A 24,677-nucleotide genomic window follows, 5' to 3' on the forward strand; every position below is an offset into this window, starting at 1 on the left:
AGGAAGGCATGAACAGGCTCATCTACATCCTTCATGTAACTACCCAATGCAACCACATACTCATGTCTGATGGAATGAATCAATCCACAAACCTGATAATATTTGGCTCTCTCACATAGGTCTAGCAAAAATGGGACATCCCAATCGGACTCAGGAACTACTTCCAGAAGTGCAAGCACTTGCTTCTCTCTATTTTTCGGAGTTGAACTTATGAGAAGAAACATTAGCTAAGAAGTGATTGTCTAATGTCAGATATTCCAATATTCGACAAAGCATGTCCTTTGAAACTTTAGCTCTTTGGTGAGCAACATAATATGCAATGAACACAAACAGACAACCTTTGCCGTTTGAAGGCCACTCTTTTGTTAATCCGTCATCACCAACACTAGAGGTTGTATCCGATGGAGCAGCATTCATATCAGTTATGTGAATAAGAGCATCCACTGTATTCTGAACCAAAATATTTTTAGTTTCAGTAACACTATTATTTTCCTTGGTTTCTTCATCAATGGCTGTTGAAAGTATGAACTGAATGTTCTCTTTGTGATGAGGACATATTGAATATATGGGCGCCTCATGCCCCTCAAAGGTAAATAGTCTCTGTCCATTTGCATCCCACACCTTTATCAACTTATCATCTCCATAAGTTACAATGCACAACTGTTTATTTGGAAGATCAAATGACAAATCATTCACACCACCAACATGGGCATCAATCTCTATACGCTGGGTTAGCTCATTTGAGCCAGTGTACGCATATAAATGAATCAGATGTTTGGTAAATGCAACACCAACAAAACTTCCACCAGGGCTCCATGTGACACGACTAACAGATATAGGAGCCTCCTTGGCTGCAGCTGCCTGAAATGGTAATGAGCACGCCGACACATCCCATATCTTGAACGACTTTGAGACCAACTTTTCTCGTAAAATGAGTTCCCAGAGGGTTTCTTCAAATTTGTTCTCAACAACTTCCCAAATGACCATAGATCGTTTGTGTCGCAACCTGAAAAATACAGTGTGTGAAAAAACAACCGGCGAAAGAAAATGACAGAAGAGTCGCCACCGTGCGTTATTTATCCCAAAGGAGGGAAAGGAAACGCTCAAAGTAAACCTGAAAAGAGGAAAGGAAAAGACGAGGTCTCGCAACCAAATCTTGGGTTCAGGAATCGGTTATGCGAAGGGAAGGTATTAGCACCCCTACGCATCCGTAGTACTCTACGGGATCCACTTTTGTAGTTCTTGTCTAAAGGGTGTGAGTTTATCTTGTGTTGTTTACAAAAAAAGAGGGGTCAAAAGAAAATGACTCGCACGGATGTCGCATCCACTACATACGTATCTCATCTAAAAATAAGAATAAGAGTCTTCGTAGCTAGGCTGACCTATGGGTTGGGGGGATGTGTGCTCGCTAAGACATCACGTCTTATGCCTACGTATCTCATCTAGAATGAGAATCAGAGCAAGCCGTAGTTCGGCTAACTACGGGGTTATGAATTGGGTTTTGGACGAACGACGTCACTACGCAATCTACCGGATGCTCGACCTATGAAGACTTACTCGCCTGTAGTAGAAGGAGTAAACGTGTTAGGAGAAGAAAAAGCAATGAGTTGGTAGGGTTAGGGATGCTTATGCAAAAAGGCAGTCCTCGACGAAGGAACCTGTAAAAAAAAAATAAACACACAAAAACATTGCCTCCTATCGAGGTTTTCCAGCTAGGAAAGCAGTAAAATGCGGGAAAAATGTAAAAGGTACCACGCGGATAAAGATCCGAAGTAACAGCAATTAGAGGAATGGGAAACCCAGGGATCCTTCCCAGCTAAACACCATCAAAGAAAGTGAGTCAGTACAGGTAATCGGAATGAAACCTCCAGGGGGTATCCCACAAATAAAGTGGAAAACCACGCAAGTTATCCCTGCAAAAGTCATGTGAGCCCTCACAAAAACTCAACAAACAGGTTAGAGACAAAAAAAAAGGGTAATCAAGGGTTTCCCCCAAATCAAAATGTAACCAGATGAATCATGCCATTAAAATTCACAAAAAAGACATGCATCAAAAGGGTATCAAATTCACCCATAATACCTCAAACATTCAGAGTATTTAAATTAAAGGCATAAAGATGATGGATATAGGGAAAACCTGATTGGTGAGCTTGATTGAAATTGAGTTGCACCCGTGAGGTTTATAAAACAATCTTTAGGGTTTATGTGAGGCAGAGGTGATTCTGTGCAGTTGAGTTCCCTTCAGGGTTTGGAGGCTGCTCTGAGTTCTCTGTCAGGTTTCTCTCCAGGTTTTGTCCAGGGTTTTGTTCCAAGGAAACCTCAGAGTGTTTTTTGCTTCCCTTCCTTTTTCTGTCTGTTTTGTTTCAATGAAACTCTAGTATTTATAGGCTAATATTGGTAGCTTAGTGGGCTTTTGAGGGAGGTCCAAGTTTGAGATTTTTTCTTTTATTTATTTATTTATTTCATTATTTATTTATTTAATTAATTATTTATTTATTTATTTTATTTTATTTTATTTTTTATTTTATTTTATTGAAAAAATATTCCGATTGCCATGATGAAATGCAAATACTAAATGACCTAAAAATGAATGCATGCGTGACGTGTAAAGCATATGCTTCCAGGAAAAATGAAGGGTAAATTTTGGGGTATTACAGCTGCCCCTATTCAATCAACTGGAGACCCGAAAAGTAGATAGCAGCGGCTTTCGCACTTTCGAGGTATCAAGGGATTGAATACAATAAAAGTCCGAAAATTTGCATTGAAGTGAAGTGAAGTAACAATGCCTGTCAGAATCGGCAAAGAGGTGGTCTTGAAAGAAGAATTCGTCTGGTACGGTGAGAGTCAGTCTGAATACCGAAAAAGAATGTTAACCTGGATACCAAAATAAATGGTAACACAGAAATAACCATGGCCTGAATGTTGCTCATCAGTCTGAATACTGGAAATGACCTCGATCTGAATATCGGGATATATGAGATTATTAATATCGGTCTGAACGCCGAGAGGCTGGCCTGAATGCCACAAGTTGCGTCGATCTGAACGTCGGAAACTTCTTCGATCTGAACATCGGAAAACTGGCCTGAACGCCACAAGTTGCATCGACCTGAACGTCGGAAACTTCTTCGATCTGAACGTCGAAAAATTGGCCTGAACGCCACAAGTTGCATCGACCTGAACGTCGGAAACTTCTTCGATCTGAACATCGGAAAACTGGCCTGAACGCCACAAGTTACATCGACCTGAACGTCGGAAACTTCTTCGATCTGAACATCGGAAAACTGGCCTGAACGCCACAAGTTGCATCGAACTGAACGTCGGAAACTTCTTCGATCTGAACATCGGAAAACTGGCCTGAACGCCACTTCGGTCTGAATACCGGAAACTTCATGCCTGTCAGCATCGGCAGAAATAGGGAACGATAATAGAGGCGGCGCATGGGCCAATGACACTTGCTATGGATAACAAAGGTAAGTCATGAACAATCTTCAGTCTGAGTACTGGAAACAACTTCTGGCTTATCACTTGGGATACCGAGAATGTTTTATGCTTACATGCGTATGTTTGAATTTTTCAATGGCGTAATGCTCCATGAAAATGGAAATGCTACGCGATTTGGGAGGATGCAATGCAATATGATTCTACATGCATGGATGCGAAATGCTAGGGAGAATGCCAAGCTGAGGCAAGGGAATCTGCTGGGGAAATGATCACCATCTTCTGGACCCTGGCAAGGCTGTTGGAGATGCACAACACAAAGAACTCTGTGGGGAAATGACCCGCCACACGGTGTTCTAGCAATGACGAAATACCGAGACTCTGACTGGGGAGAGAACGACACTGAAAACCTGCTGTTGGGGAAAGCGATAGTGGTTCTAGCAACCACGATCTGCGAGAGATGACTCAGCAGGGGAAGCGAACACCGATACGGTACCGAGGTTCTGCCTCAAGGAAAGAAACCATGGATCTGGCATTGGGATTATCGATCTGGCCTCGAACTCTGAGGAGCAGTCGCTTCTGCTGGGAAGATACAGTCTGGCACTGTCAACTCCGCTGGGGGTATATAGTCTGACACTGTCAACTCTACTAGGGAGTGTATAATCTGAAACAACCGCTTGGGGGGAGGTACAGTGGTGAGAACCTGCTGGGGATTGAAGAATCCAACGCTCTGATCAGCTCTGTAGGGATAAGATACCGAATTCGTCTGTTGGTGGAAAACATTCACGATCATCTGCAGGGGATTTTAAGGAAATGCCCCGAGGGTACCTGTTCTGAATAGACGATCCAAAGCACTTAAAATTTACAGCGATTTTAAATGTTTATTAAGCATGTACCTATAAAACTCTTATGTGTCATGATGCAATGTTTATCAAAAAATTCGGACGTCATTTTTGCAAACAAAACAGAAAAATGAAAATGAAAATAGAGATATACTGAATAACATGGTTTTATTGATTGAACGACCTCTGAATAGGCATTTACATCAGGAAGCAATCCCTGGAAAGAGGTAATCACACAAAAGATAAAAACAGAAATTAATCTAATGGCAATGTGAAATGGATTTCTATTGGGTTCCAATTTTGCTATGACTTGCTCGTCTTCAAGATCCTCCAGATGATCAGCTTTCTGAAAGAGTGATTGGACTGTTTCCTATCCTTCAAAAGTTTCCAGTCATTGACACGAGATGAGATTCAGAACTATTCAGAATGCAGTTATTCGCTTAATCCCTAACTTTTGCCTGGATCGCCCTTTTCGGGTTTTCAATCCATCGGGATACCAATTTTTGCCTAAGTTGCCTTTTCAAGTTTTCAACTTACCGGGTGTACAATCTTTTCACTTTTAATCCCTAATTTTTGCCCGAACCTTTTTCATTTTCTTGGTTCTCCGGGATGCCCAATTTTGCCTGGACTACTCTTTTTATTGTCCAGCGGGTCTATTTCATGCGAAGTATTTTTTAACTGCATCTGAGTTCACCGGGGAAGTGAAGTTTTCACCATCCATCGTTGCAAGCATTAAGGCCCCACCATCAAAAACCTTGGTGACAATATACGGTCCATCATAGTTAGGAGTCCACTTGCCCCTGTGATCTATCTGAGGAGGAAGGATCCTTTTCAACACCAAATCTCCGACCTGGAAGCATCGAGGACGTACTTTCTGATCAAAGGCTCTCTTCATCCGACTTTGATACAACTGCCCATGACAAATGGCTGCCATTCGCTTCTCTTCGATAAGACTCAACTCATTAAACCTTGTCTAAATCCATTCAGCTTCGTCTAACTTGACATCCAACAGGACTCTTAGAGAAGGAATCTCCACTTCAACAGGTAGGACTGCTTCCATACCATACACAAGGGAGTAAGGGGTTGCCCCGGTCGATGTACGTACTGAAGTTCGGTACCCATGCAAGGCGAAGGGTAGCATCTCATGCCAATCTCTGTACATAACGACCATCTTCTGCACAATCTTCTTTATGTTCTTATTTGCCGCTTCAACAACACCGTTCATCTTAGGGCGGTTAGGGGAAGAATTGTGATGTTGAATGTTGAAGCTCTGGCACAACTCCTTCATCATTTTGTTGTTGAGATTAGAACCATTATCAGTAATGATTTTTTCGGGAATCCCATAGCGACAAATGATTTCTTTCTTGATGAAACGGGCAACCACATCTCTGGTGACATTCGCGAATGATGCTGCTTTGACCCACTTGATGAAATAGTCGATGGCAAAAAGGATGAAGCGGTGCCCATTGGAGGCAGTCGGCTCAATCTTTCCAATCATATCGATGCCCCACACAGCGAAAGGCCAGGGCAAAGACATCACATTCAAAGGATTCGGCGGCACATGCACCTTATCAGCATAAATCTGGCATTTATGGCACTTCCGAGCATATTTGAAACAATCAGATTCCATGGTCATCCAGTAATAACCTGCTCTCAATAATTTCTTAGCCATTACATGTCCGCTGGCATGAGTACCGAAGGAGCCTTCATGAACTTCCTGCATTAACATGTCTGCTTCGTGTCCATCCACGCATCTGAGCAAAACCATGTCGAAGTTCCTCTTATACAACACATCGTCTTTGTTCAAGAAGAAACTGCCTGCCAATCTTCTCAAAGTCTTTCTATCATTGTTGGATGCCCCTGCAGGGTACTCTTGATTCTTCAGAAAGCACTTGATTTCGTGGTACCAGGGCTTGTCATCAACTACTAGTTCAACAGCAAACACATACACGATCCTATCAAGGCGCATCACGTCGATCTTGGGAGCATGGTTCCAACGAATCACCGTAATTATGGAGGATAGAGTAGCAAGAGCATCTGCCATCTGGTTCTCATCACGAGGTATATGGTACAACTTTACTGTTGTGAAGAAAGTCAATAGTCTTCTCGTGTAATCTCTGTAAGGGACCAGATTGGGGTGGAGAGTGTTCCAATCACCATTCACTTGATTGATTACCAGAGCTGAATCTCCGAAGATGTCCAAAGTCTTGATTCTCAAATTAATGGCTTGCTCAATACCCAAGATACAGGCTTCATACTCAGCTTCATTATTGGTGCACTCGAAAGTCAAACGAGTGGTGAAAGGCATGTGGGCACCTTTTGGAGTTGTAATGACAACACCAATTCCACTTCCTCTGGCATTGACGGCCCCATCAAACATTTTAGTCCACTTTTCGTCTGGATCAGGTCCCTCTTCAACAACTGGCTCTTCACAGTATTTCATCTTGAGGAACATGATGTCTTCATCTGGAAAATCAAACTTCATCGGCTCATAATCTTCAACCGACTGTTGAGCAAGATAGTCTGACAGAATACTCCCCTTGATGGCTTTCTGGGAAGTATACTGGATGTCGTACTCTGTCAGTATCATTTGCCAACGAGCAACTCTTCCGGTGAGAGTTGCCTTCTCAAATATATACTTGACTGGATCCATTTTGGAGATCAGTAAGGTTGTGTGAGACATCATGTATTGTCTCAATCGCTTCGCAGCCCATGCAAGTGCACAACATGTTTTTTCAAGCATTGAGTATCTCAACTCGCAATCTGTGAATTTTTTACTCAGGTAGTAGATGGCATGCTCTTTCCTACCTGTCTCGTCGTGTTGACCGAGAACACAACCCATGGAATTGTCTAGTACTGTCAAATACATAATCAGCGGTCTCCCTGGGACCGGAGGCACAAGGATAGGAGGATTCTGCAAATACTCTTTTATCTTCTTGAACGCCCTTTGACAATCATCATTCCACCTGATAGCCTGATCTTTTCTCAACAATTTGAATATTGGCTCACACGTGGCTGTTAGGTGAGAGATGAACCTTGCAATGTAGTTCAACCTCCCTAAGAAACCACAGACTTGTTTCTCTGTTCTTGGCTCAGGCATTTCCTGTATCGCTTTCACTTTGGCCGGATCCACCTCAATCCCTTTTCCGCTAACAACAAAACCCAGTAGTTTTCCAGATCTCACCCTAAAAGTACACTTGTTCGGATTAAGCCTCAGCTTGAATTTCCTCAAACGCTCAAACAGTTTCTGCAAATTCACCAAATATTCTTCTTCTGTCAGAGATTTGGCAATCATATCATCAACATAAACCTCGATTTCATGATGAATCATATCATGGAACAGAGTCACCATCGCTCGCTGATATGTTGCTCCGACATTTTTCAGACCAAACGGCATCACCTGGTAGCAGAAGGTGCCCCATGGGGTTATTAATGTTGTCTTCTTCATGTCTTCTAGTGCCATCTTAATTTGATTATAGCCAGAAAATCCATCCATGAAGGAGAATACCGAGAACTGAGCCGTGTTATCCACCAAAATGTCAATGTGAGGTAAGGGGAAATCATGTTTAGGACTAGCCCTGTTCAGATCCCGGTAGTCAACACACATCCGTACCTTTCCATCCTTCTTAGGTACCGAAATGATATTTGCAACCCATGGCGGATAATTTGTGACTGCTAGAAACCCTGCATCCAATTGTTTTTGCACTTCTTCCTTTATCTTGACAGCCATCTCTGATCTTGTTCTTCTGAGCTTCTGCTTGACCGGAGGGCAACCTTCTTTGAGCGGCAAGCGATGTACCACGATGTCTGTGTCAAGCCCTGGCATGTCCTGATAAGACCAAGCGAATATGTCAACATACTGTTGCAGCAATTCAATAAACCCCTTCTTCACATTGTCTTCCAAAGCAGCCCCTATCTTGATTTCTCTCTTGGCGTCCTCGGTGCCGAGATTAATCACTTCAACGGACTCTTGATGCGGTTGAATGACCCTTTCCTCTTGTTTTAATAACCTGGTAAGTTCTTCAGGGAGTTCACAGTCTTCATCACCCTCTTCTTCAGCTTGAAAGATTAGATTTTCAAAGTCGAAGCGAGCCATAGCAGAACCGTTATCAATAGGATCCGGTGATGTGCATCTGCATGAGTGATGGTATGTGCTTATGAGTGTGAAAAAAAAAAGTGGAAACTAAACAAAACATTGCCATTTTTTTTTGAAAAACTGCAAAAATAGAAAGATAGGGAACGAAATATTTGAATGCAAAAAGACGTCCTTTATTTATGATAAAAAATGCAAGTGTCACATAGATGAGCCCTACAATGAGTCATTACGCCCTGGCGGAACGTAAGACTTGGATATGCATGAATAAACAAAGAAAATTACTCCTCCAGACAAGTGGCTTGGACAATCTCCTCAGAAGACCAATTGTTGAGAACTTCACCCGGGATCCTCGGACGCACCCAGTTATCGATGTCGCAATCACTATCCCCATCTTCATTGTTGACCGCAGAGACTAATTTGACTTCTCCTTCAACCATGTTAACGTTGGCTCCACCATGCTGGGGCATGGGATTGTTGACGACATTAGGAGCTGGTGCAAAGTTAACGGCCTTTGAATCAATGAGGTCCTGAACTACGTGCTTAAAAGCTTTGTAGTTCTCAATATTGTGGCCAGGTGCCCCAGAGTGGAAGCTACACCTAGCGTTGGCGTCATAACCCACCGGAAGCCTATCAACGGGAGGAGCCAGAGTGTACAACTGCACAAGTTGTAGTTGTTGAAGACTAGAAAGCAACTGAGCGTACGACATTGGAAGAGTGTCGAAACGCCGGTCCATCGTCCTTGGCCTCGGTTGATAGGCGGGTCTGTTACCCGGTTGTTGTGGTTGGTACTGAGCTGGTTGACGTTGTGGTTGTTGTTGTTGTAGTGGTGCTGCAGCTGGAATGGTCATAGCCGCAACATACAGTTGTTAATGATAGTTCTGAAAGTCATTCCTCCGGTTACCCTTGTTCTAATAAGAAGATATGGCACTTGCATCCCCTTCTCCCCTCTTCTGTCCCTGAATGAACGGCTTCTTCACCCCTGATGAGGATCCATCTCCACTTTGGGTCTTGTATGTCCTCAAGTAATTCTCCACCCTCTCTCCGGTAGAGACTACATCAGCAAAATTGGAGGCATTGCAACCCACCAGGCGCTCCAAATAAGGTCCTGGAAGAGTGTTCATGAACATGTTAGCCATTTCCTTCTCCAACATAGGAGGTTGAACACGGGAAGTTGTTTCTCTCCAGCGTTGAGCGTATTCTCTGAAGCACTCATTGCTTTTAAGAGACAGATTTTGAAGTTGAGTTCTGTCCGGAGCCATGTCTGCATTATACTGATACTGCTTCACGAAAGCCTCAGCCAAATCCCTCCAGGAACGGATGTGGGCTCTGTCCAGCCTCATATACCATTCCAGGGATGCCCCAGCTAGGTTGTACTGGAAAAACTACATAAGCAACTTTTCGTCATCGGAGTATGCAACCATTTTACGGAAATAGGCTTGCACATGGGTCTTCGGGCAAGAGTTGCCATTGTATTTGTCAAATATCGGGACCTTGAATTTCGGTGGCACTCTCACACCTGGGACCAGCCCCAAGTCAACAACATCTACTCCCAGAGGATTCTGTCCTTCCACTGCCTTCAACCTCTCTTCCAATCTTCTAAACATGGGGTCCACACCATGACCCATACCAAAGTCTTCCTGCAGCAGGGGGAACTGATCGTCCTGATCATCATGAACGGGCTGTTGACTGGAGGTGACATGTAGGATTGGGATAGGCCCTGGTCCATTGGGTCCATTAGCCTCTCCAGCTGGAGGATCAGTCACCGTCTCTGGTTGAGTAGGGGGATTCCTCTGTATCATCTGCCTGAGCTCTTGTTGTCCCTAAGCCACCCCTTGAACCACATCCATGAATTGATTCATGCGGATTTTCATCTCGGCGAACTCTGCCTGTAGGCTTTCCATTACTCTCTGTTGGTTTCTACGGGTACCGTACCGGTGAATGCCTGGGTCAGCTATCCTGCTGATGGAACACCAAACAAACTGAGAACACTGTGGCGGTACCTGTTATGCAAGACATGCTAATGAATATGTAAATGCAATGACATGTTTATCAATTCCAAAGGTATTCTACCCCCTTGATCCCAGTCTCTCAATAGATAAACGATGTAAAAAAAAAGACTAAGCCGTTGATGAGAACCAAGGAAATTCCGACTAGAATCAAGTAGAAGATATAAACCCCACAGAAATGGATAAACATGTGTGAATGATTATGAATGCAAAATGATGTGATGCAAAATGATGTGAATGCAGTGCAGTGGCATGGGAATCAGGATCGCTGTATCTGCTTGAACATCTGTCAGGTGGCACTGTCTGGAGAGAAATTAAGAGCACACCAAACAAAGGTCATGGGATGGATCATGTTATCCTTAATATCAACCACCCATTTTGGTGGATTATGGTTTACACCTTATCAACACCCAAGTTTCATTGATATTAAGGATACCTGATCGGATCAACCATGAATCAAGGGTTTGTTGCTAGTCACGAGCATGGAGTTTAGGTTAAGAACCACCCAAAAGGAGTGTACTAAGGTTTAAACCTGCCAAACATGTTCTACAAAAGGTTCCCATAGTCATAATCCCATCTTTCGGATATTATCGGAGGAACGACTACTCGTATTCCAAAAATATTCTCAAGAGAGACTCTTATGAGTGTAGTATCGCGTAACAATCGTATCAAATCTTACACTTGAACGACTTTCGCACTACGTCCTACGAATAGGCCAAGATGGGTTTGGTAAACTAAGGTCCTCGGCTTCTAAGGTCTATATTGGAAAAAGTAATGTCTAACCACAACTTACTTGTGTGACATTATTGATCTCAACATGACCTCCACCAAGTGAATGGGCTTGCAAGTCAACTTGCTAAGGAATAACTCCACACAAGTCGACAAGACTATGCCATTCTCCTATCCTAAGTGCACTCGAGTTCGGGTATAGAACTCATCTCACAAAGATCACCAAGCAGCCATAGCCAGCCAACAGATACAGCAATGATATGTACACAATGCAATAAGGTAAAGCAGGTAAATAAATAACTGTACAAAAGCATGAACACCCAATAAACAAACAAACTACAAAAGCTAGGAGGGACTCGCTTAGGGAAACCGGGTCCCCAGCAGAGTCGCCAGCTGTCGCAACCTGAAAAATACAGTGTGCAAAAAAATAACCGGCGAAAGAAAATGACAGAAGAGTCGCCACCGTGCGTTATTTATCCCAAAGGAGGGAAAGGAAACGCTCGAAGTAAACCTGAAAAGAGGAAAGGAAAAGACGAGGTGTCGCAACCAAATCTTGGGTTCGAGAGTCGGTTATGCGAAGGGAAGGTATTAGCACCCCTACGCATCCGTAGTACTCTACGGGATCCACTTTTGTAGTTCTTGTCTAAAGGGTGTGAGTTTATCTTGTGCTGTTTAAGAAAAAAGAGGGGTCAAAAGAAAATGACTCGCACGGATGTCGCATCCACTGCATACGTATCTCATCTGAATATGAGAATCAGAGTCTTCGTAGCTCGGCTGACCTATGGGTTGGGGGGATGTGTGCTCGCTAAGACATCGCGTCTTATGCCTACGTATCTCATCTGGAATGAGAATCAGAGCAAGCCGTAGTTCGGCTAACTACGGGGTTATGGATTGGGTTTTGGACGAACGACGTCACTACGCAATCTACCTGATGCTCGACCTTTGGAGACTTACTCGCCTGTAGTAGAAGGAGTAAACGTGTTAGGAGAAGAAAAATCAATTAGTTGGTAGGGTTAGGGATGCTTATGCAAAAAGGCAGTCCTCGACGAAGGAACCTGTAAAAAAAAATACACACACAAAAACATTGCCTCCTATCGAGGTCTTCCAGCTAGGAAAGCAGTAAAATGCGGGAAAAATGTAAAAGGTACCACGCGGATAAAGATCCGAAGTAACAACAATTAGAGGAATGGGAAACCCAGGGATCCTTCCCAGCTAAACACCATCAAAGAAAGTGAGTCAGTACAGGTAATCAGAATGAAACCTCCAGGGGGTATCCCACAAATAAAGTGGAAAACCACGCAAGTTATCCCTGCAAAAGTCATGTGAGCCCTCACAAAAACTCAACAAACAGGTTAGAGACAAAAAAAATAGGGTAATCAAGGGTTGCCCCCAAATCAAAATGTAACCACATGAACCATGCCATTAAAATTCACAAAAAAGACATGCATCAAAAGGGTATCAAATTCACCCATAATACCTCAAACATTCAGAGTATTCAAATTAAAGGCATAAAGATGATGGATATAGGGCAAACCTGATTGGAGAGCTTGATTGAAATTGAGTTGCACCCGTGAGGTTTACAAAACAATCTTTAGGGTTTATGTGAGGCAGAGGTGATTTTATGCAATTGAGTTCCCTTCAGGGTTTGGAGGCTGCTCTGAGTTCTCTGTCAGGTTTCTCTCTAGGTTTTGTCCAGGGTTTTGTTCCAAGGAAACCTCAGAGTGTTTTTTGCTTCCCTTCCTTTTTCTGTCTGTTTTATTTCAATGAAACTCTAGTATTTATAGCCTAATATTGGTAGCTTAGTGGGCTTTTGAGAGAGGTCCAAGTTTGAGATTTTTTCTTTTATTTATTTATTTAATTATTTATTTATTTATTTAATTATTTATTTATTTAAGTTCTTTTTTTTTGGAAATATATTCCGATTGTCATGATGAAATGCAAATGCTAAATGACCTAAAAATGAATGCATGCATGAGGTGTAAAGCGTATGCTTCCAGGAAAAATGAAGGGTAAATTTTGGGGTATTACAGTTTGAAACAAGGAGTCTGTCATATAGAGCAGCAATACCAGGGTCTCCCTTGGCAAACACCATTTCCACTAAATCAATAGTGACCATAAAGAAAGGCCATTGATTTGTACATCTCTTGAAGCATTTGAAGATTTCTAATATCCTTGTCAATAACATGCTTGAATGCTGCCCCAAAGCCTAGCCACTCTGGAAGATGAAACCTTGTTTGTGTCCAGGCAAAGATCCAAGGTATTGCACGGAGTGTTTCAATACCTCCACTTGGCTTTCGCTTTGCCGGTCGACTTCCGATATTCATACGGCCATACTCCAACTCTGGAGTGGCCAGCCTGAAATACTCAACAAAACGTGGTTCTTGGAATACCATACAACGGTATTCTTCTATGGCAATGACAGCCATCTAATCCATCAAAGCACGCCATTCTGGTTTGGGAGATATTGGAGGATGCATTCCATGCTCTAGAGTAGCTGCAGTGAAACGTTGTAGTGTTCTGAAATACAAGTGCTGCTCACCAAACGATTGCTCAATAACTTCGCCTTGGACAGTTACACGGAGTGATCCATGGATAGTATCTGGAGGCTGAGACAGGATAACAAGATGAGTAGGACCGCCACCTCTCTCAACAGTCCCTCCGCGACCATGAAACATGGTTAGTTTAACACCAAATTCCTTAGCTACCTTTATAAGCTCTTCTTGGGCCTTGTATAGCTGCCATGCCGCAGAAAACCTTCCAGCATCTTTACCTGAATCAGAATACCCAATCATGACTTCTTGTTTCCCATTGATCCGATTTCTGTACCAATCTATTGAAAACAACCTAGCCAAAGCGGCAGGAGCTACCTCCAGATCTGCAAGCATCTCAAACAACGGTACAACTCTCAACGGTTGCTTGACATGGCATTCGCGTTGCAGAAGTTCAACTGCAAGCACATCAGATGGTGCAGTAGCCATTGATATGATATACGCTCCAAAGTTGTCTGATGGTAATTCAACTATATTTTTGAAGTTCAGGTTATTGATAAAGGAAACATTTTTACATTCTTGCTCCACAACCTTGTAATATTGAGCAAACCTTATATTGCCATTTGTGTGATCAGGTTGTGCTATTGGTGATAAATCTTTGGTATTTTCCAGCTGCAAATAACACTCTGACAACAGACCAAATACATAAGCAAGGCGAAATTTGTTGCAAATTTCATCTTGACATGAGCTGAATTGAGTTGGTTTTTGAATTACAGGGGCTAACTTCTGGCAGGAAGTCAGTGTAGATCGGTGGTATGCTGCTGCAAGATCATCAAATATTGCGGCAATTCTATTTGCTGCTGACCCATGTGTTCGTCCTTGAATTTGAAACAGGTTTGACATGCTGACCTGAAGTAGTCCAAATGCGACTTTTGCATTACAGGAGGTTCATGGAGCAAGGGTGACGGATCAAACTGCTAGGTTCCTGATGCATTACTTGGAAGATTGATGTGTGGTTTGCATCGCTTTCGAGTTTTAACTGAGGCCTGTAAGCACAGTGGTCAGTTCAGGAATTTAACCGTTTTGAAATGACTTTGGTGGGTCTTAGTATGACGGTAACCGCACATATATAATCATGTATGATATTACTAAACACTTCCAAACTCCTTTGCTTTGTCAATAAGACCAGCCCTTCCAAAGAAATGGACCATACAGGAATAATGCTCAATCCTTGGATTTATTTGCATAGACTTCTATCATTTTTCTGAATAGCAATTGTCCTTGTGCTACAAGACCAGAATGAATACAAGCTATTAAAACTGCTACCATTGTTACATGATCTGGTTTAATATTACTATTGAACTGATGTACAATTTATTTTGCTTGTTTGGAAACCAAAACCTGCAGGTTTGAGGTCTGTTTAGATGCCGGCTATCAATGAGTGAAGGTCCTTCATATAAAGAGATACAAGTAACAACAATAAGCTAAATCATCCATGGCTTATGTTTTTTTTTGGAAATGGAAGGTTAGAAGGATCCTATCAAAGTAAGTAACATCGAGTGCTGCTTCAGAGATTCCTTCAAAATTTCGACTTCAATTTCAGTTTTACTCGCTCGTTCATCAAGGCCTTCAGCATCGTCTTGTGCCTTATTAAGATCACTTTCCATTTTGGACAACTTCTCCAAACTCTTCTGGTACTGAACAAAGAGAGCATCCTTGTCATACTGCATTTTGGACATGGTTTCCCTTAAGGTTTAAACTTCAGCATTAGATTCTTCTGAACTCCTTTCATTATTTTTTGATCGATGAACTAGACGGGAAAATCCTGGTCCTGGTGATTGAGCCTCAGGGCCCAAAGAACTGCATGGCGAATCATCATTCAGGATGTAATGTGCTGAGTTGGGAAATGCTTCTGGCATTGTTTTTTGTGCATGACGTAGCTCCCCCATTGCATGATCGTATCGCTCTGCTAATTCCCGGTATGCTCGGTAGAACTCCTCCACTAATGTCATGAGTTCCGGACGCTTCTTATAGTACATTTTTGCCCTCCTTGCAAATGAATTTGCTTCCTCTTCAATGAGCTTGATCATTGATTTGACTTTGGTGTCTATATTTGTAAGATTTTCCTGAAGCCATTTTGAATTCTTTGGGCTGTTGTGGCTATCCCACCACCAAGAATATAAGCGTTTGCACTCCGATTGTGACAAGGTATCCATGGCTAAGATGGTTTTGATTTGGCAAAAACTTGATGATATTAGGGTTGTTCTTAATTGAGACTCTTCAGTTCTGTTTTGCCATTTCTTGTACCAGAAAAAAGTATGAAGGTTTGAGTCAACCAAACCCCACAATCATAAAATCTGACATTGGGATTATCATGATCACACACGGAAAATGCAAGAAACAAAGTAGCTTTTTGCTATCCCATTTTCTCAATCTCCAAGACAAATTGTACCAATGGGAGAGGAGCTAATAAACCAAGGATATTGTTGGCTGTTATTATTCATAGTTGCTCGTCGAAGGAAATTAGACAAACGACTCTCTAGTGTTTCCAAGTTCATGTAGTCCTCCTTAGAGGAAACAACTTTTAACATTGCCTCCTCTAGACGTTTTTTGCAAGATCCTTAATCCTCCTTTTCTGAATATCATCAATTGGCTGATGATGATGCCGGTGCAATAACACATCATAGATCTCGCATGTTTTCTTTGTAGTGCAGTCATTGTCCTGATGCATTTCCTCCACAATTTTGTGCCAGAGTACGTGGAATAGATTCAAAAAGCAATGGCAGCAGCTGTGAGTTCATTGATGATTCTAGCAACATTGAAACCGGCAATGACATCGGCCTCCGTGGTGGCCTGTCTCTGTGCATCATTGAAATAAGCTGGGGTGGTAACGACATCATCACAAATTGTCTTTGATGCTTTGGCAGTTTCCTTCATCTCTTTGATGCATCTTCATTATCCCACACCTATGAAGCATAAGGCTTTTGTGCTGGTTCAAAACTAGAATGAACAATATTGTGTCGTCCTCGAACTCCTATGATTGGTGCTGATTCTGAAGTTTGTTTTGTGAATAGTTTGGAAAACCTTTCTCATGCTTCCATGGTTCATTATGAGCGAAGTCAGCAATTTCCTCCTTGTAATTAAAACTTAAGTGCCACCCTTGTAAATCATGTATGTTTCGGACAAATTATTGATTTGTAATGAATATGACATTAATGTGAATGAAAAATTGGTGTTTCTCGTAGCAAGTCCAAAATCTTTCTTTGTATCTTAGAGACTTCATGTATTCATGTGATGAGATGTTTTTTTTATTATAAGTTATTCATATGCCATGTGCATGGATGATAATGATTGAATGATGAACGAAGTATTCGAACTATGAATGAGCATGTGGAAATTCTTGAATATGAATGGATTTTTTTTTAAATGTGAATGAAGAAAATATGAATGTAAATTTGGAATGTGAAAAATGTAAAAAATATGAAATAGTAAACATGAACATGTATGAAGGTGAATGAAGAAAGAATGCAAACGAGTGGTTGATGGGGAAAAAATTTCAGGGCCAAAATCAGGTTATGACAGTAGTATAAAATAAACATATGGAACAAATGAGATAAACTTACTTTGTTGCGTAATGGAATGTAAAGTTGTTCACATTAATGGGGGATAGTGACAACACTCTCGCAAACCCCATGCTTGGAGAAAAATAACACAAGAATAAAACAAACAAGTACCCTTTCGTGCGTTTTTACACAAAGAACTATATAGATGGGATAAAACAACTTAACCCCAGTTAATATGCGATGAACTTTTGTCTATCATTAACAAGGACCAGTTATTGAAGATGAGTACAATAATCTCGCATATCTTTATATGATACAATTATACTCCCACATACATGAAGGCATGGATAGCTAAGACTAAGGCGGTTGAACGAGTATTCAGAAATTGGAAGGATTCATACAAATAACTTCCACAATATCTGGTGGCACTTAAGCATTATGCTTCTAAAATAGTTGCAATTTTGGAGATCTTGTCGGTATATACCCCAAACAGGACTCGTGTTAGTGGAAATGGAATATTCCACCGACTCTTCTAGGCGTATGAACCATGCATCAAAGATTTTGCATTCTGTAAACCTATTATACAAATTGATGGAACATGGTTGTACATGAAATATAAAGGAACACTACTCATGGCAGTGGCACAAGATGACAACATCAATATTTTTTCAATCGCCTTCGCTCTAGTTGAAAGGGAGACTGCTGGTGGATGGAGTTTTTTCTAAAAAATCTCTGATTACACATTGGTCTTCAACCTAACTTATGCTTGATTTCAGACAGACATCTATCTATTGAGAGTGCTTATAAAAACCTTGATAACGGCTGGCAAGATCCTCTTTCTACGCATGTCTACAATATTAGACACATCGCTCAAAATTTCATGCGGGAGATCAAAGACAAGACGCTACGAAAGAAGATTGTGAATCCAGGGTATGCATTAGCAGAACCTTCCTTCAAACACTACCGCGAAGAGATCATATTGACAAATGCAGATGCATTAAGGTGGATCGATAATATTCCATTGTAGAAGTGGACTAGGGAATTCAACAATGGTCAATGATGGGGACACATGACAACAAATCTTATGGAATCAATGAACTATGTCTTCAAAGGCATCCAAAATCTACCAATAACCGCTTTGGCGAGAGCAACCTATTTTAGGTTAGAGTCACTATTTGAGATCAGACACTTAAAATGGAGTTCAGTGTTACAATCAAAGCAATTATTTAGTGAAACTTCAATGAAATTCGTTAAGGAGGAAGTTTCCAAAGCTAACACATATGTGGTCACAATGTTTGACTGTTGTAAAGATTGATTCAGTGTAGATGAGACAATGGACCATAACGAGGGGAGCCCAAGATGATATTATCGAGTCGAACTAGAGAGAGGTTGGTGCGATTGCGGAAAGTTCCAAGCCTTCCGCATGCGTTGTTCAGATGTCATAGCGACATGTTCAAAGGCTCGACAAGACCCTTCCAACTTACTATCTGCCACTTATGCAATGTGTACAACAATAACTTTTCAGTGGTAGCAAAGGAAGATTATTGATATGCATATCAAGGGGAAATAGTTTGACACAATAAAATTATGCGAAGAAAGAAAAAGGATCGCCCTAAAATATATGTGCGTTAAGCTATGTAAGAATACTTAAATCGTAAACATATACATTAATAAAGATGTATTAAAAAGTAATTAAGAATGAATCAAATTGAATATTGATTTGATCAAAATTTAAAATTAAGATATAATTCAATTATTTTATTTTAAATAAAGAATTAAATAAGTGTAGATTTAATTTTTGAGAAAAAAATGCAAGATCTAATTTAGCCTCTCAAGAAATAAAAATAATATCTAGGCTTTATAGAAAATAATCCGGATTTTGTCCTTGTTTTATTTACATTTTATTTTATTTTATTTATAAAAAAAATAAAAGAAGAGAAAATAATGATTATTTAATAATTTGCTATTAGGAAAATAAAGACGGAAGGAAATAAATATTTTTATTTATAAAACAACATTAATGTCCTAAAGAAAAAAATATGATAAATTTATTAATTTTAAAATAAAATAATAATATAAGAATATCCTAATTATTTTTTATGTAAATTCTTGATATGACTAGCTATACATTATTACTATTATTTTGTTAAATTAATGATTATTTATGTTTTTAATTCTTTTTTGATATTAAACTCTTGAAATTAAATTTAAGATTTAGAAAAGGCTTGATAAAAACTAGGGTGGAATTATCTAAAATAATTTCATTTGTAAATGCTATTTGCCAGAAATAAGACTATAGGTTTTCAATCATAAACCACGGTAGAAAAAAAGTTCTATTGTATTGTTAAACGAGTGACGCATCAAAAAGTTAGTTGATTTAGAGGTGATTGACGCTGAATTTATTGAGGAGAATCATGGTTTAATTCCCGCAACTATGATTGAGAGGAAGCTAAAATCACTTGATTTCAAAACTGATTCTCGAGTCAGACTAGTAAGTCTCTTTTATTTTCATTACTATTACCACTTTGAAGGTCGTCTCAATGAATATTGAAGCCTAAAATGAACTCTAAGAATTGAGTCTTTATAAAATTAGTATTTTATATATAAATAATTTAAATATATTTTATTTTTTGGACTTTTTGAGATGCAAAATTATTTATTAAATTATAATAATCGATTTCTTGTCAAATTTCTTTTTCAATTGATAGTAAAGTCAATTCATTTAATCTTTATTAAGACATTGTTGATCTTAGATAGGATTTTATTAATTTTAATTTCAAAAAATATAACTAGACGTTTCAATTGTTCTATAGTAACATCAATGAACAATCACCTATATTTTCATATTACTTTTTTTCGTTTGTTTTAATAAATTTATCTAGAACCCTTTTTTACGATGCATTAAAGCTTAATTTGTTTTGTAGTTTTGAATAATCTGATTCATATTTTTGAGTTGACATTATATATTTTAAGATAAAAGCAAAAAATAATTTACAAAATATAAATAAATATTAAAGAGAAAAAAATTAGAACACTGGAACCTGATTTTCACAACATTAAGTGTTATATTATTACTTGTCTGTTTTCATGTTCCCCAAAAATCACTACGCCAAAAACTGGAATAGACAGCGCACCTTAGAGGGCGCTTTATTACAAAAGCGCACTCTAAAGTGAAGCGAAAAAATAAGGAGCGAACAACTGGAATAGACAACGCACTTTAGAGGACGCTTTTGTAATAAAGCGTCCTCTAAGGTGAAGCGAAAAAATAAGGAGAAGATAGAGGGACAACAATACATGGCGCTTTTTAGAAAGCGCCCTCTAAGGTTACCCTTAGAGGGCGCTTTTAAAAAAGCGCTCTATAAGTCCATGTGCATTTCCAGTTTATAAAGCGCTTTTGGAAAGCCTTAGAGAGCGCTTTCATAAGCGCCCTCTTAGGCCCCCTTTAGAGGACGCTTTTTTTCCACAAGCGCCCTCTAAGGTCCCCTTTAGTAAACATTAAAATTATAACATACTGCGCGTTTTGTTACTTCACTCTCTGTTATTTTCGTTCTTTTTCACGTTAGGGTTCTCACTGCTACGATTTTCGCTACTTCTAAGGCGTTCTCCTTCCACCTCTGTTAGATCTACGACGTTTCCTCCTTCTATTAATTCGTTGTTAGCTGTTCGATTTTGACACCATAGGTATTTTTCTAATCTTCATATTACTTGGTTTCTCTTCTGACGTTCGCTATTGTTCATTTTTGGTTTCATTTTTCTTGGTTCATACATTTATTGAGTATTCTCAACAATAATTATTGTGTTGCAATGCTAGCAATGGAGACTAGACATTATGGGTTAAATTTCACCAACTGTTCCATTTGTTTCTCGATGTAGAAAAAGGAGGCAGCAATATCTAAAACACCTTCTACCAATCAAAGGTACACTATGCAGCTTATGAGTGGTGTAGCAACATTTGGAGTCGGCGCTGTTCAGGTTCGACCGAAAGGAAACTAAATTTGTAACGTTCCAAATTTATCAGACCATAATCTGAACAATATTTACATGTCATTTAGGTTCTTGCTACGATTTTAACTTTGTGGTTAGCAGACAAATCTGGTCGCCGACTTTTACTTATTATGAGTCTGAGCTTTTTCGATAATTTTTGCATTCACATTACTATTTGTTTGGAGGGTAATAAGAGATTAATCAAAATCTCCTATTGTAGGTTTCTTCATCTGCAATGGCTTTGAGTCTTTTGGTTGTTTCAATATCATTCTACTTGAAGGTAATAATAATTTTTTTGTTTGTTATATTTTTTGAACATTTTTGTTTTGTTTATTTTTATATATACATAATACATTAACTAGATATTACACATGCATTCATGCATAAATGTTCAGAAATTTGTAACACAGATTCACAGGATTATATATCAGTAAATTCTTCTTTATATTTTTGGTTTTTTATATGGATAATATATTTTATGTTGAATTTGCTCTCAGGAATATATATCACCAGATTTTGATTTATATGCGACATTGAGCCTCGTATCGGTGGCTGGAGTTGTGGTGTGTAAATACAACTTTATTACACAAATGATGGTTTCTATTGTTTGTTTCCCTAACTTCATTATTATAAACTTTCAATTTCTTTCAGGTCATGGTTATTGCATTCTCTCTGGGATTAGGAGCAATGCCATGGATTATAATGTCTGAGGTACAATTTTCTTCAATAATAATATGCATGACAACCCTATATGAACAAACCTTTATTGTAATATAATGTGATAGTTGATGTGTTGAATATATTTTACATAATAGATTCTTCCGATTAACATCAAAGGCCTAGCTGGAAGTTTTGCAACACTTGCCAATTGGTTCTTTTCCTGGTTGGTTACATTAACAACAAATTTGCTCTTGGATTGGAGTTCGGGAGGTTTGTGTGTATTGCCTATGTTAATTTTCTATAAATATATATTGTTTCTAACCAGAAGCTTCCTATGTTTTTATCAGGAACCTTCACAATATATACTGCAGTGTGTGTTTTCACAGCAGGATTTGTTGCCATTTGGGTCCCCGAGACAAAGGGAAAAACTCTTGAAGAAATACAACAGTTTTTTAGATGAAGTTTCCTTTCGAGTAGCACTTCAGCTAGTGTTCACTCATGTATTCACATTCATATTTTTTTTTCTGAATCAACTCAATTCATTTTTGTGCTCTTTGGTCTTGTTAAATATGAAAAATACCAAAACAATGTGATTTTCTAATCTAGCAGCATACTTACATTTTTGTTGTAATTGATTGATTATAAACAAATAAATGAAAGAGAGTGGTTATTATACATTTCAATTAGAGTAGCAGTGGTTTCGGTTCATGACATTTCAAATAGCAAGAGGATCATATAAACAATAAGCATATATCAGTATTTGTATTTTAATATTATAAAAGCATAAAAAGAACCTTTAGTTGCTCTTGTGAATTATAACAAGCAGTTGTATGCCATTTTCTTCTGGTTACCTCTTGTGGCTGCAACATAATCTGAAATGAGAATATGGTCACAGAGACATGTGATGCATGTAAATGTTAAATAACCACCCACTTTAGAGGGCGCTTTCCAAAATAAGCGCCCTCTAAACCATTTAAATTTCCACTTTAGAGGGCGCTTTCCAGTAAAAGCGCCCTCTAAACCCTTAAAGGTTTCCACTTTAGAGGGCGCTTTCCAGTAAAAGCGTCCTCTAAACCCTTAAATGTTTCCACTTTAGAGGGAGCTTTCTTTAAAAAGCGCCCTCTAAAGTGGCCCTTAAAGGGCTTAAAGAGCCACTTTAGAGAGCGCTTTCACCAGGAAAAAAAACGTTGTCTTTACCTATGCCAGCGCCAGATTAGAGGGCGCTTTAAAGCGCTGTTATAGGCCAAAAAAAGCGCCCTCTTTTCCCTTATTTGGCGTAGTGAATAAATTATTGTTCGATTCAAAACCTAACAAATTGATAACATGAAAAATATTTTAAAATTTGAAAATTAAAAGAGTTAAACCAACAAACAAATAAAAAATCTCTACGCCAAAAAGGTTTTTTAACAGCGCATCTTAGACAGCGCTTTTAAAAGAAAGCGCTGTCTAAGGTTAAAATAAAAATAAAACACGGAAAATGTTCTAAAAAAATAATGAAAGCGCTGTCTAAGGGGGGGTCTTAGACAGCGCTTTTAGAAAGCGCTGTCTAAGACCCCCCCTTAGACAGCGCTTTTAGAAAGCGCTTTTAAATATAGACCTTAGTCAGCGCTTTTGAGAAAGCGCTGTTTAAAGTCTTTCAATTAAAAAAAAAATTATAGTGCTAGAATCGGTCTATATAATAAATATAACTTTAAAGAATAAAGAAGTAAGGATAAAAACAAAATTACAAAATTATACATTTGGAACAATAGGGTTATAATGGAACAGATTTGATTCTACTTGATTGAAGCGCATTCCAGTCATGGCTTCTTCTCAATGCACTCGACGTCTTTTCTCCATCTCTTCCTTCAAATCAGCTCTCAGACCCACCACTAACGCTTCTCCTTCGATTACCCCTCACCGTCGATTCTCACCCTTTATCAGGTAACATCTTTCAACCCCCAAATTTTATTACTTTTTGTCTTTTCATTCATACCCAATTCCATTCTTGCAGTTCCAAATTTTACTTTTTGTTTTAGACTAATGCATAGGTAGTTACAATATTTTGTCAAAAAATGTGTAATTAGTTTTAGTTGTTTCTCAATTTCATAACCCTACATGTTTTGGAGATTTGCCCCAATTTCATTTTTTTCTGATGTGAAATTGATGAATTTAACAGAAATTGTGTATACCAGCTTGGGAGTGTGCAATCACTTTTGCCTCTTCACAATACAGTAGCAACTTGTAGAATGGTGTCAAATCTTAGCGTTGATTCAAGGAATTGTCATGATGTTTCACAGGTTACTCTTTCTTGCAACCATCCTGGACCCTAGCCTTTCTTACTATTATCAACTGTGAGTTTTTGTTGCTTTCCTTGTAAAATCAGAGGAAAATTAGGATTTTTGTTGATGGGGTTTTGAGAAGTCATAAAATCAATCCAATAACATGTACACAGTACATGTGATTGGAAGAGAGAAAACAATTATGTTGATTTAGAGATGAGTTTGGAAACCTTGTGTATTATTATGAGTTTAGCCTCAAATCAGATACTGAAATAGAGTTCAATTATTTCATATCATTGGACACCGTATATTTTAATCTTTTTGGTGTCTTAATTATTCCAACTGATGACAATGTTCTTCTTATGCTTGAATGACCTCAATATAGAGGTTTTAGTCTCAGTTAATTCCAAAATGCTGTTTTTGAATGGGAAGCATATAGGAGTGTTTCGATGTCAGCTAAATTGACGTTTGTTCGTAGATGCCCCTTTTATTCAAGTACACAATCTTAGTTATTAGCTATTGAATAAAGCAATCAAAAGTAGCAAACACCAAGTGGTTGCTGGCTTGCTAGTTGCTACTCTGTCTTTCCGAGTGTTGTTAAACATCAGT

At 39.3% G+C, this 24,677-nt stretch overlaps 1 protein-coding gene and 1 pseudogene across 1 annotated transcript; one reads left to right on the plus strand and one right to left on the minus strand.

Moving 5' to 3' along the window:
* Positions 1-189: 189 nt before the first annotated feature.
* LOC127129469 (phosphoenolpyruvate carboxylase, housekeeping isozyme-like) overlaps positions 190-24,677 on the minus strand; it is a 64,309-nt pseudogene continuing 39,821 nt past the window's right edge.
* On the plus strand, positions 23,552-24,384 carry LOC127132252 (protein NONRESPONDING TO OXYLIPINS 2, mitochondrial-like). The gene is made up of 2 exons (XM_051061171.1): positions 23,552-23,730; positions 23,966-24,384. Exons 1-2 carry the CDS (start codon positions 23,609-23,611, stop codon positions 24,117-24,119), a joined length of 276 nt encoding a protein of 91 aa, XP_050917128.1. The 5' UTR covers positions 23,552-23,608; the 3' UTR covers positions 24,120-24,384.

This window comes from Lathyrus oleraceus, chromosome 3, assembly GCF_024323335.1.
Source record: "Lathyrus oleraceus cultivar Zhongwan6 chromosome 3, CAAS_Psat_ZW6_1.0, whole genome shotgun sequence".
Lineage (NCBI taxonomy): Eukaryota > Viridiplantae > Streptophyta > Magnoliopsida > Fabales > Fabaceae > Lathyrus > Lathyrus oleraceus.

Bases quoted from the DNA above. Each gene is read 5' to 3' on its own strand.
- LOC127132252 (XM_051061171.1), top strand. From the start codon at position 23,609: ATGGCTTCTTCTCAATGCACTCGACGTCTTTTCTCCATCTCTTCCTTC. The intron at 23,731-23,965 runs GTAACATCTTTC...TGAATTTAACAG, and splicing joins CGATTCTCACCCTTTATCAG to AAATTGTGTATACCAGCTTG.